The 14,187-nt window shown below is 36.9% G+C and overlaps 1 protein-coding gene across 1 annotated transcript in view; it reads left to right on the plus strand.

The window, feature by feature from the left end:
* Positions 1 to 14,187, plus strand: part of EML6 (EMAP like 6) — a 122,538-nt gene that overhangs the window by 30,967 nt on the left and 77,384 nt on the right. Inside the window, exons 6-7 of the mRNA XM_032215432.1 lie at positions 2,631 to 2,816; positions 5,239 to 5,374. Of these exons, the coding sequence (XP_032071323.1) occupies positions 2,631 to 2,816; positions 5,239 to 5,374 (322 nt within the window). The remainder of the gene's footprint in view (positions 1 to 2,630; positions 2,817 to 5,238; positions 5,375 to 14,187) is intronic.

The following is a 14,187-nucleotide window of genomic DNA, read 5'->3' on the forward strand; positions in this document are numbered from 1 at the left end:
CATAGCCATTTGTTTTGGGATGGTATAAGGATCTGTACCTTGATTAAGGGTTTAGACTGGAAGACTTCCAAGGTGCCTTCCAACTCTAGAATTCTGACAGTATTAAAGCAAGTGCAAGTATAGCCACTAAGTTACCAATGGCAGAAAACAATCAAAGGAGTGTCTAAATATCATCCACAGTGACCTTTGGCATTGGGAGCAGTTGGTACTGTCAAAGGAGACTAGGCGTATGTGTCAGTGGTGGGATTCAAAAGTTTTTACTACTGGTTCTGTAGGTATGGCTTTGTGGGTGTGGCAGGGGAAGGATACTGCAAAATTCCCATTCCCCCTCCACACTCAAAATTTCCGTTACTGATTCTCCAAAACCTGACTGAATACCACCTCTGATATGTGTGTCATTTGATATTTTCCTTTACTGTTTGATATTTGGGCAACCACATTAGCAAATCAAAGAACTCTGTCTGTTCCTTCTGTGCCAAGAGCCTCAAAAAACATCCAACCTCAAATTATTACTACACTGAAACTGAAGGCAGTGAAACAAAGTTGTACAAGGGGCCAGGAAGACTTTCCAGGACTATTAAGGTACAATAGATCAACATCTGTTTTCACTGTGATTGGAAACTCCTGATGAAAGCAAAGGGATGATCTATAGAACTGTGAAAAATGGTCCAATAAACTTGGTGTTCAACTTTTTAGGCAGCCCATGTGGAAGAGAAAAAATTGATACAAAACTAAATATGATCTTCAACTGCAAAAGGATAGGGCTTGATTTCCACAGTGCTGGCATGACGCCTTGGCAAGAGCCAGATAATCTTTGATTTTAGAGAATGCTGGGTGCCTCTGGAATGGGGGAGAACTGGGAAGCATGTAGCTACAGGCATGGGTGGTAAATGTAGTTGACCTAAAACAGCAACATCTCAATTATTGACATAAACACATTTAATACAACATGGAAGGGTGTTGCTCCAGAGTGGCATTTACCTTTTATTTCAACATCCAATTGCAAATGATGGATAGCTGAGAGGAGGAGCTTAACATCTCATAACTGAAATAGAGCTTTCCAAAATACCTCTATGAATTGTGAATTTCTGTTAGCCGCCTCAGAAGTAGAAAGAAAACTTTTTTATAATATATACCTGTGTGTGTGTTTTTTGTTTTTTTCCTTCCCCCCCCCCCCCCCGGCCTTGTTTTTTGTTCTTTTTGTCTTCTCTGTGTTTTGATTTTTTCTTTTCCCGCTGGTGTGGGCATGTGTTGTTTAACAAAAAAATTTAAATAAATTTTTTTTTAATAAAAAAAAAAGATTTATAGAACGGAGATTAGAATTATGCATGAAACTGCAACAGTGAAAATGTCTATACGATTAAAAACAAAGCAATATGGATGGAAATAGGATATTTTTATGTTTGCAAATATTGAATAGACCAAATGTAAATAAATGTGATGGTCATAATGTATAACTTTATATCTTAGTATAGATATTGTATAGTATAGATATATCTTAGTAAGACATTGTCAGGATGGTTACGCTGTGCCCAATGTTTTAATTTGTGTTCAATAAAAAACTTTATATAGAAGTAGAAAGGAAACCATGACAAGAAATGAAATACCATAGGGGAAAAATTAAATTGCAACCCAAATGTCAATTACAGTAGGTGTTTGACATATGATAGGACAATTATATAGTCCACAACAAGTATATCCCAAGGTTACTTTGGAAACAGGTATGCGTAGGGGGGGGTTGTAATTTAATTCAGTTGGTGGTAGGTGGCTTGAATGAGCAAAAATAGTAGATAGGCAAAATTTTCTAGATACAGAAGGGAGGTGGGCTATAGGTTAAGATATTCTGTGAATTGGTCAGTTCACAAAGTTGGCCCTGTCAAGATATAAGCTTAGGTGCAACATGCCTGCCTGCCATGGATTGAAAGATCATCCCAAAAGAGGTTACATCTCTGTCTGAAATTTACAGTAATTAGTGTTAAAAGACTACTGGAAAGGTCTTCATCATGTTATTTACAATGCAGGATGCTGGCCTCAAAGTACTTTATATATGGTTTATATAAACTGCTGAGTATAGTGAAGAATCAAGAATTTGTAATCCTTTGTCTCCTGCTCTGGACCTGATTCTGATCAAAGCGCATGTGCTATAGATTTTATCACAAATAAAGGATTTATTAAAATACATTGATCCTTTCAGGCACTGTGGATTGCAGTTGCAAAGACTTCATTCCGTACTAGGATTACAGGAGGAATAAAGGATTACTAATAGTCTAAGGTCTTGTGTAAATTTATACCTTCACTGTTACTTGTAAAAACAATTTTTTATTATTACTACTTAATTTATTTTTCTTTGTTATTTTAAAAGCAATAAAAACTTTTAATTTAATACTTTTACCAAATGATTTTATGTTATCATATGTTTTGAGTACTTGTTCTACGCAATTTTAAATGCTTTTGAATCTTTCAGTAATGTAAACTATCCTGATAATTCATTTAAGTAGTTAGATGTAAATACCATAAACAACATAAACGGACCTAACATATGTAAACTGCTAGGGGTTTTCATACATCTTAACAGTATAATTCAGACACATATTGCAAATGCTGAAGACACTCTGTTTGTCATTTTGTAGTTTTGGACACTGTGCGGAAATGCCTTGACAGCCAAAAGAGGAATATTTGGCAAAACAGGAGACTTACAAACTATCCTGTGTTTGTCTTGTGTGAAAGATGATGTTACGTTCTCTGGTGCTTTAAATGGAGACGTCTATGTCTGGAAAGGGCTCACCTTAGTCCGCACAATACAAGGAGCTCATAGTGTAAGTTACCACTTATATGCTACTATACGAAAACTAGATTCTTAAAACATGTATGTTTCCTATTTTGCTTTTGGACACTTAATCAATTCTCAATTTATTTTTGTGCTGATTGATTGCTGGACTCACCTAAAGGGTAACTAGAACAGTTATACAAATTTGTTTGGTATATAAATAATAACTAAATAAACTGTGCCATACTTGCAGAAGCAATTTTTTTTTTGTTATTGATTTTGCTGTTCTCAGTAACATCTTGGCAGGCATAGAAATATTATTCAGGGGAAAAACAACTCATCAAATTTTAATTCATTTGATTCAAGACGTATGTTCTACCATAACAATTTTGTGAACATAAAAATAGTTCTGTACTGTAATCTTAAATTCTAGTGAAGCAGAATATGTGATTTAGTTGAACTTGTGACTTTCATTAAAACATAATTTAATATGAGGAATATTTCAGGTAACATGAATAAGTATGGAACTCAATACTCACATTATCACTAATCTGCCTATCATATAAGCTTTGTCTCTGCAACAATACTTGAATCAACTAATTTCATAGTTACATTATTTAAGGTTCAAATGCCATGAATGCAATTAATCATTTAACTCACCTACCAGTAACTACAGTAATTGGGACCTGCAATTGTGTTGCCAAGTGTGCAGTTATAAAGCACAAAATCCTGTGTCTTTACAACAGCAGTTGCAGCAGCTCCAGTGCTGATATTAAGTGAATCCCATGTGGCTGCAGCCTCCTATAGTCACATGATCTCCATTTGCAATCTCGCCTGGCTTCCCCATTGACTTTGCTTGTTGGAACCGACAGTGAAGATCATAAATGGTGATCAACTGACTGCAGGATGCTGGGACTGTTGTAATTGTAAGCCACTTTCCAAGTCCCTGAATTGTGATCACATGACTACAGAGTCTCTGTGAAGAGCATAAGTACAAGAAATAATTGTGAGTCCCATCATTTTGCACTTTGAATGGTCATTAAATCTGTGGTGTTGAATGCAGACTACCCATAGAGTGCAATGAGCATTTCTTAGTAAGGAATACGTATTTGGCATTCTAACATTTGTAATAGAAAATGTTCAATATAGAACTTTATGATTAACAAATATTTATGGCTTATTCCAAAGATGAATCTTTTTGCTTTTTCATCTATGCTGATGAAATGAATTAAATATTGCCTTGATTACCTTGGCAATTACTTTGTTTCTTCAATTAGTTTACTTTGTTTAGTGCCAAATTGGTTCAGTCAGTCATTTATGCAAGGAGCACCATAAGTGCTTTAATCGTTCTTGTGAGCTTATCCATTCAATTCCTTCAACATATTACACTATTGATAAATTCTATATTATGCTTGTATCTTTATGTTAATTGTATCTAAATATCTAAGCCAAGATCTGTTTTATCTTTACAAAAGGTTAGGCTATATAGATATATGTAGTATCTGTTAGATTTTACAACCCCCGGTATGCCCAAATATGGGAGGAAGATCACTACTTCCATTCTCTGTCCTTCGGCTCGTCACAAGAGACCATCCAGGCAGAAACCCAATATTTTTACTGTTGCCTTTTTGTTACATTTGTTTGTACTTGTGCTGATAAATAAATAAAGGGAGACTAGTATAGATCTATTTCAAGCTATTTAGCTCTCATCAGCTAGCCATACCCTTACTGGGATTTGAACCTGGGCTACATGTAATATAGCCCAGGTTCAAATCCCAGTAAGGGTATGGCTAGCTGATGAGAGCTAAATAGCTTGAAATAGATCTATACTAGTCTCCCTTTATTTATTTATCAGCACAAATACAGCATATATGTAGTATATATATACACAGAGCCACAATTTTATATTTTATATGGGAAAACCATAGATTATACATCATGTTATAAACTCCCTTTGTAAGAACCACAGGTATCACAAGAGAATCTCTGTGTGACAAAATAACAGGAAGGAAAGCTGCTGTTTAGGACCAAATTTCCTTATCCATCATGAAAACTGTTGCAGCTGACTTAGATCTTAAAAACAACAAATAGAAATATGAAGTGTATCTATCATAAAAATAGGCTGATCAAGAAAAGAGTGCTAGAGTGGTAGATATGAACTCAAATTATAGAATTGCCACACAATATTATTCTTTTAATATGATTCAGTAGCGCACAAATGACTGTATGCCTAATCTGGTTTTGCTGCCTAATATCTCTTGGCAAGAAAAAACATATTTCCAGTAGGCTGGTTTTGTTTTGCTTGTTTGTGTATGATGGAATGACTAAATCATCTGATTATATAAATGTTTGGAATCTCATACGAAAAAACATTATGATGTAATTCTGTTTGACAAGCATTACATTTTAACACTTTGCAAACAGCATTGTCGTATGAAACAAATTTTAAACTTGATTATTTTATTGTGTAGGCTGGAATTTTTAGTATGTATGGATGTGAAGAAGGGTTTGCAACTGGTGGAAGAGATGGCTGCATTCGACTGTGGGATATTGATTTCAAGCCAATAACTAAAATTGATCTCAGGGAGACTGAGCAAGGATATAAAGGTAATACTTTTTTATATATAAAGATTTTGCTCTTGATTTGTACAAATATTTTATTTGTAAATTTGTTGGTAGAAAATAGGTATGGTAGGAAAATGTTTTTATTCTTTCAGAATTATTTTACTGTGGCCATAAGGAATTAATAGAACCAATGCATGTTTTGGAATCGCTGAAACCATTTCATTTAAGTGTAGTTCACAATACTTGTAGAGATTGGTTGACAGAGGGGCATATCACAGGTCAGTGATAGAAGGGACCTTGACCCTCCTAACTGTGCCCTTAGGCCACAACCTCTTCCTGCCTTGGCACAACTTCTGACTATTTGTTACATAGTACTTCCTGATACTATCATTCAATTTCCTGGGCAAATGCATATACCAAATACATACATACACATAACAATTGCCTTTCCCCAGGAAATTGAATGATAGTATCAGGCTTTAATGCCCAACTTCTTTTTGGTCTCAAAACAGTTTTGCCAGCAAGGATGGAGTTGAGGGGAACCCAAACAATTTTCTTCCTTCCACCACTCTCTTGAATCTTGGGTTTTGCAGTCAATAGGTTCTCCACTGCTTGTCTACTTGAGCATCTGGGATAAGTGAATTGCGTGAATGTGGAATTTTGTTTTTACTTGGTGAATGGCTGAATAAGTGTACTATGCCAGAATGAATGAGGATTTCAATTTGTCCATTTGCTATAGTATTATGCCAGTTTGCTATTATGTTACAATTACGTTACAAAAGCAGTTTATTTGTTGAATGTTGCTACTGTACCATTGGCTCTAACATGAATGCATATCTGGATATACAAGGTATAGTTCTGGAGATTAATATAAGTATGGGTGTGCCTTCTCAAGTGGAGGAGTACCTTTCAGTTTCTAGTGTTCTTGGAATGAAATAATGAACTGTCAATGAGATAATGCAAGAGATAGATTGATAGATATAGATATATAGATACACAGACATAAAAATAAGAGGAGAGGGTTATTGCATTGTACCTGGAATTTTCATCAAACGTCTAAGGGAACCAATACTTTTCTTCCAAGAATAAAATAATATCTGTTCTTTCTTGTTATTCCAACAAAGTCTAACCAAACCAAAGCAACAAAAATTAAAAAAAACCAAGTTAATCTCCCCTGTATTTTCTATCACATAAGGGTGTATTGTCTTCTATTCACATATCTTTCAGAATTTGATTTGGTAAAATCTGACAGCTTGAGACAATTGAAGCATAATTGTGGCCATAGCCCCCATTTTTGCAAAAACTGAGATGTGCCTATAAAGAAACATTATGTTTTAAAGCTTCAAGGGGAACACCGAGCAAGAAATAGGCTACTGGACAATATTGGTACAGCACAGTATATTTGTTGTAAGTTACATGTATTTGAGGGAACTTCTAGTAATATGAATTAAGATAAATATTTGAAACATACACTCTCAGCTAATGTTTAAGAGTTGCTGTGCAATTGCACTGTCACAATGAATTAGAAGATTGTAAGAGTTTCTTTCCCATATGTCTTGAGGGCCCTCAATCAAAGCCAGTAAGCACCAATATGGCTGTAGACCCTTCCATTAATGTCCTTCGAGATTTTATCTTATCTTATTATTAAAAGAAGGATTTCTTATTTAAAAAGAACCATAATGGGAAGCTAGTAGAAAGAAGTATGCTAAATGAAGAGCCATTGTTTTCTTTATTTTCAATAATATTTTGGATATATTCTTTGATACTAATATAAAGCAAGACAGTGGATTATTCTGAAATATTGAAGAGGATTTTTTTAAAAAAAAATATAGAGATGACATAAAAAATACTCTACAGAGATAAGGATAACATCCTCAAGTGCATCCCACCCCAGTTCTTGCCATATCTTCTTTTGCTAACAAATTTAAACTCAGTTCCTGCCTGTTCCCTGTGCTCTCCTCTCTAGTCTAAGCTTACCCTTTGTTCCTTCTTCCCAGACCAAGGTACAACCTATCTAAACCATCATTTAACCATACACTCAGTCCACACACTCAATCCATTGCCCCAAAGTCTTGGACACACTTTCCCAAGTATTCCATAACCTCTAGGGAATGCAGGTTTCTCTGCAGAGAAGGAACACTAGGCCTCACAGCTCACTTACTTTCCAAAATGGATGAGGTCTCAAACCTCAAAAGGTGAAGAAGGCCAAGGAAATACAATCTTCCCAGGTTCAAGCAGGACCTCAGTCAGACATATTCATTGACTGTGACAGTGAACAGTGTGAATCTTCTGAGAACACTTATGTTTGAGGAACTGTGGGAGTGGGCATTCTGTAGCACAGTAGGAGTCTTGGGATTGTGGGCAATATATTTAGCAAATAAGACTTGGCTTTGTGGATCACCCAAAACTGACATTGCCCTTCCTCAAATCAAGCCTAACCCCATCCTTCTTCCTAAGGTAGCAATTCCGTTAAGTGAGTTTAAAGGATTATAGCGGGGTAGGCCCCTTCTAAATGTCAAGTATGGGTGTTCTGTGGCTTTGGATGATATTTGCCAGTGTCATGCTGGGTGATAACACTCTGGTCAGCAATTCCCAATGTTGTAAGAATGGTCAATTAACTCCTTTTACCCCTAAAAGAGGTTCCAGGAGTGTTGAGAATCCCAAAGAACAGGACAAGATGAGGGCCCAGGGTATGGGGTTCCTGGAGATGGTGGACGAGGGGTTGGAGCAAGCTTGCTCCCGTCACCAATGTTTCATCTCTCGGTGGGGACGGTACCCTGAACTTAAACCAACCCCAGGACCTAAGGACAAAACCCCAAAAATCCAGATAAAACAGGGGGTGGAACAAAGGGAGAATGGGCCTCTGCAACAATTGAGGGAAGGGAACTATATGTTGAGAATACTGGAACTAGGCCAGAGTCTAATTAATCAATCTGATCCCGCACTATGTCAAAAATGCTGGTTGTGCTTGTCTACTGCTCCTTCATCTTACCATGCTGTCCCAGTTGAGCCAGATCTTTGGGCAAAGACCAGGACCACACTAGCCTTCGAGAAGGATGGCAGATGGAGAACCCAATCAGTGGAAGCAAAGTTGCATGGTGACTTTTACGGTGCATTAAAAAAGCTGGGTATTAGCTGCCTACCCATAGTTGGCCCTATAACTGTTGGTGTGGAGGTCCTAGGGCCGCCCTCCTTGTGTGTCAAATGATATCAGGAACCTGGCATTCCTGTAGGGTCACTGGCTAAAGAGCAATGTCCATCAGAATTATACCTTAGCCCTAGAGATACACTTATGGATGTAAAACTAAACCTCAGCATTTCTCCTTCTGCCCACAACCTCTTCCAACAGAAGGTCACCTTCTCGCTTCTGCCACCTTTCACCATTACCAGATGGGGAGGGAATTTGACGACTGAAAAATGCCCAAGGCCATTTCAGCCACCCCGATTCCCAATTTGGCTCTCAATTCAATCCATCAGAGGATTATGTTTTCACTTTCCTCCTGGAAACACCAGTTCCCATTATCTCTTTGAAGGACCAGTTCTCAGGGATAAGCTAAAGGACCCTAAGCAAGAAGTTCTATTACAACCACTAATTGGCATGTTAGCAGTTAGACTTATATACCGCTTCATAGGGCTTTCAGCCCTCTCTAAGCGGTTTACAGAGTCAGCATATCGCCCCCACAGTCTGGGTCTTCATTTCACCCACCTCGGAAGGATGGAAGGTTGAGTCAACCTTGAGCCGGTGAGATTAGAACCGCTGAACTGCAGATAACTGCAGTCAGCTGAAGTGGCCTGCACCCTAACCACCACGCCACCTCAGCTCTTGGCGGGGACGTTGAAAGCCTGGACAAATGAAAAGAGCCCCCGAGCACATGCCTTTTCTATGAACATAGCTGTGTGTCTAGGAGAAAATGGAGTCTTCTTATGTGGAAGACATGCGTATGTATGCTTACCTTTCAACTGGACTGGAACATGTACCCTGGTACACCTACTCTCCAAGATGGGTGTTGTCAGTGGGGAACAGACTCTCCCTGTTCCTCTCATGGGACATGTTCAGAAAAGAGTGCCACTATAATCCCACTGTTAGTGATCCCAGGGATGGGAACATCAGTTGGAACCAACGTAGGTGGGTTAGCACACTCTACAATACAGTTTAAGCAATTATCTGAGGAATTTCAACAAAGCCTGAATCAAATTGGTGGAACTTTGGTTGAGGTCCAGGACCAAATAGACTCCTTGACTGCAGTGGTTTTGCAAAACCGGCGTGCCATAGACCTCCTGACAGCTGAGAAAGGTGGTTTGTGTATATTTCTGGGAGAAGACTGTTGCTTCTATATGAATAAGTCAGGTGTAGTCAGAGAGATTGCCAGAAATTTGCAGGACAGGGCATCCAAATTGCAGGGAACAGACACATGGTTCTCTTGGTTGCCTGGTACCAGTTGGATCAAACAGATGCTGTTTTTGTTGTTATGTGGAATATCAAGCCTAGCTTTTGTTCCATGCGTAATACCTCTACTCAGACAATTAGTTATGAAGTCAATAAAAAAATGAGGGTTGAAAAAGAGTTAGTTATGCTATAAGACCTTATTGAAAGTAGGTTCACCTCTGACCAATTAGGGGAAGATGAAGACCTCAGACAAAGGATGGATAAGACTCTGGGGATTGGAGAGAGCGCCTGAGGAGGATGAGGTCTGAAGATTGCTATACGTATATATTACTTCCTGATGTTATATATCACTATCTTGAACTGATTGTGTTATGCCAAATATTATATGCTTGCGTTGCTGATCAAAAGCTCTATAATGGGTAAGACTCAATTGAAGCTAAAAATAGAGTCTTAAAGGGGGGGAATAAGGCAGGATATAAAGTAAATTAAAATATAAAAGTAAGACATGACAGAAAGAAGGAATAAAGACCTGCTTTTGAGGTGTACAAAAACAGGAAATGTTAAAAGCCAAAACCGCAGGTTCAGCTACAGTTCACACATATGACCCAAGAGTACAAGCTAGCCATAAGAATTTACTGGAACAAGTTAAGCAAGATTTGTAGTAACAGGAACTACAAACCCATCAGCACTAGGATGTTATATTCTCGTGTTCTGTTGCTTTTGAAAAATATATAAAGGCTGTCTTTTCTATAAGTTGTTGTTCAGATGTTCAAATGGCTGTCTTGCCTTAATTTGCTTTGAACCTGGTACCAATAAAGCCACTTCTTTTGATTCCGATATCTGAGTTCCTTAATTTCCTGCAACATAATGTTCAGTATCTTGGTCAAAATTTAGTCACAGCATGCATTTGTTAAATAAAAGATATAGATGCTGCAAGGTTTTCATGTTAATATACGTATATCCTGACATGGTCAGGAGAGTGAGAGAAAATTGACATGTTATATAGAAATACCTTCTTTTTCCTTCAGAAAGCTGATTAGATTTTCATGATTTATTTATGAATGTCAATAACACCTACTGTGTCTGTACAATAGCATATCTTCTCAAAGGGCATCTGAAATGTATTCCTGTTTTAAAGATAATGGAAGTTAATTTAAATAGGATATTATTATGAGAGATTTATTAAATCAATGCCATTTATTGGTGCTACAGCTGTATATAAAGAATGCTAAAAATCCCAGATATTCAAAGAAACATGGAGATACAGAACCTATAAACCATTTATTCAAATTGGCTAATTAAACAGGATTATATTTGTGGAGTATATTGTACTAGAATTCTTTCCTGGTTTTTTTGTATCAAAAAAGGGAATTAAGTGTGAAAGAGGAAATTTCCACCTCTCAACTTCTGAATTCATCTGTTCCATCCCCACATATTCTTTTGATTATAAGCATAGTTGTCTACACACATACATTGTGTATACATAGACATAATTGTGTAATCCATATTCCTAGTTTTTCTGCTTTCTGCTGCTAGATCATATAACTTTTTTCTGAAATTCTGGTAGCACTTTTTCACGCTAACTAATATTATTACAACTCACTTCATCAATGGCTAAATCAATGTTGGATTTAAATTGAAATTAGATGGGAGGTAACGGAAGAGAAAGATAAGGTTTTGTGCAGATGCAGGTTGCAAGTGAGATAGATGACAGGAACATTATCAAATAACAATTGTAATATATTCAAAGTCCATTCTGTTTGCTGAGGTCTTCTATAATAGCGTGAAGCTTTTTCACCAACACTATATGAATTTAGCAGCTTCTCACTCACTCCATTGTGCTGACAAAGCTTGTTTGTTTGTTTCACCAAAATGGGTACTCATAATGAAGTGCCCTGGAAAGTTGCGATGCTCCCATAATACCTTGTCCTTCTTTTGAGTCCTAATGTCAACTTTATGTCAATTTATTGTACAAAGTTTATTCCATTTGTCTAATGTAGAATCCAGAGGGATGTTGCAGGCAGATGATGTTATATATCACTTTAGAGGAAGAATGTGTGAAAGTGTCTTTATGTGAAGTTGTTGAGTCTATGATGGTACTGTTGGTATAAATGTGGGAGCAAAGAAGACATCTAAGATTTATTGCATATGTTAGTATTGTCCTGTTATATCTTGTTACTTGTAAATATCTGTTTCAGATTAGGTGGTTGTCTCTATCTAAGTATGGGTCTGCCATCTAGTGCCTAAAAAGTAGTGTAATTGTCCAGTATGTCTAGTCATCAATACTATGTTGATAAATGTGTAACAACCGCCTCTCATTGCTGCGACTGTACTGCACCACGTGCTTCCAAACAATTGTTCAGCAAGCTAGGTGGTCTGCTCTCAAGCTTCTTGTAAAATTCCAGAAAATGTAACACTTGGCTTTTCTAAGCTGCCATGAGTTATGTCTAGCACATCACCAGCTGGAGCATATTAATAATATATTGGTGTATGGCTCACATACAGCCTAGATTGTTAGTAATATAATTAAAGGAGACCATGTGATTTATAAGTGCTGTGCAGAAATATCAATGAAGGCAGATTTTTATTGATTTATTTATAATATTCTTACTTAATTCCCCATCATTTTATTGTTTTTAATAATACAATCCCTAGAGCACAGAAACAATTAATAACATATAGCAATATTAAAATATTATATTTAAGAAATATTATGTAATTTACAAAACAGTGATAGAAAACAGCCAACTTATTCAATCTCTTTTAAATGTAAATGTGGAATTATAATTCCAATTATAACTTCATTTTCAATATTTTTATTGTTCATATCTCGAAAACTCAAGGCAGATCACCACAATACAAAGTACTTCCATCTTTATTATGGCTCTAAAATTTTGCAGTTTCCTCCATCTCTATAACTTCAGCAAAGTTTGGCCACTTCCAAGGTGGTCCTCTCATGTCTTCTATATTTCCCCACATGGGAATTTATGTCAATGTATTGTGCAATGATTAACCCTGCCCCCTTCAGTTTATAGGAAAATTGTCCCTGATTTGAGAACTACTTTGTATTTTCAGAACCAACTCTTGAGTCTTAGAAATCTTCATTCTGGAATTATTTTTTTCATATGTTGCATTAGCAGATATCTCCTACATCATAATCTGTTGGTTGTAAGGCATAATTTGAATGGTTGTTATGTATTCTGTCTTTCACACATGTCCATATATTCTTACGTAATACGAGGTGTGTGTGTGTGTTCATGTATACCCATGCAGACACGTGTATCTGTGCCTACACATGCCCTTGGTCCTCAATCCATGGAACAGAAACATTGTCTTTAAGCCTAAATTAAGAAACAAACAGATTACTGACTCCTATTACACTTGTGATCACTCTGGAAGCATCTAATTTGCAACTATGAGAATCAGAATATTGATAACTACACTATGGGATTGCTCCAAGTTGTGTTTTCCTTATGTTTAATCTGTCTTTTTCTGAGACGTCTTTATTAGAATTTGAACTTAAAATTAAGTCCTACTGCTAACTAATTCTCCATGGAATACAAAAATTTATAGTTTTATTAAAATACTATATAAAAATTGAGAGGGTTTTGCCTATTTCGTATATCTATATAACATCTGTTTATTATATTTTAGGAAGGAGAGTGATATGATGAAACAGATTGCAAACCTGCCAGCAATAAGAATTAATAGTTGTGTAGTACTTGTCCATATGTACTGTTAACATAGTTAATACTGTAACCAAGATACAGAAATGAGCATCTGCTTCACTATTACATAGCAATAATCAGTTATAGTCCTTCAGGGAAAAATGTTATCTATGTGTACATAAGTATTTGCTGCTATAGAAACTGGAGATTGAAAAATATTGTGAAAAAGTATAGACAACTGCATATTAAAGCATACTAATAGGCAAATCATATTGAATCAGAAAATTAGCATTAGGTATTGTCTATGCCAGTTTGTCCAATTTGTAGTCCACAAAATCAAACATAGTTTTGATTTTGTCCATCTGGGCATGCCAGTTTTACTACAGGTTCGCAACCCATGTGCTTCACATGTGCATGCGCTGTTCAGTGTAAATGGTTCTGTCCGTATACGTAGAACAATTTATAGTGAACTGTGCATATGCAGTCACTGAAATCCAAAATGGCGGAGGCCTAGTGGCAGCAAGCGAATCAGTTCGGGAGCGTGGCAGGCCTCGGTTGTTGCCGGTCCTGCGACCCAGGCCTGACTTCCACTACCGGTTCAGCCGAACCGGCAGCAATCCACCTCTGCATCTGGGTAGTGTCTGACAGCCCTTCAGTCTCCTTTCTCTATGTTGTAGATGTCTGGTGTTACAAAAGAAACTTGATGGATTATGTTGGACTTTGGGGAAAGAATCTCATTCAATTTGCATGCCAGAATTCATGCTTTGGATATAAAACAACCTAGATTTAAAGGATCAAGT

This window comes from Thamnophis elegans, chromosome 4 (genome assembly GCF_009769535.1).
Source record: "Thamnophis elegans isolate rThaEle1 chromosome 4, rThaEle1.pri, whole genome shotgun sequence".
Lineage (NCBI taxonomy): Eukaryota > Metazoa > Chordata > Lepidosauria > Squamata > Colubridae > Thamnophis > Thamnophis elegans.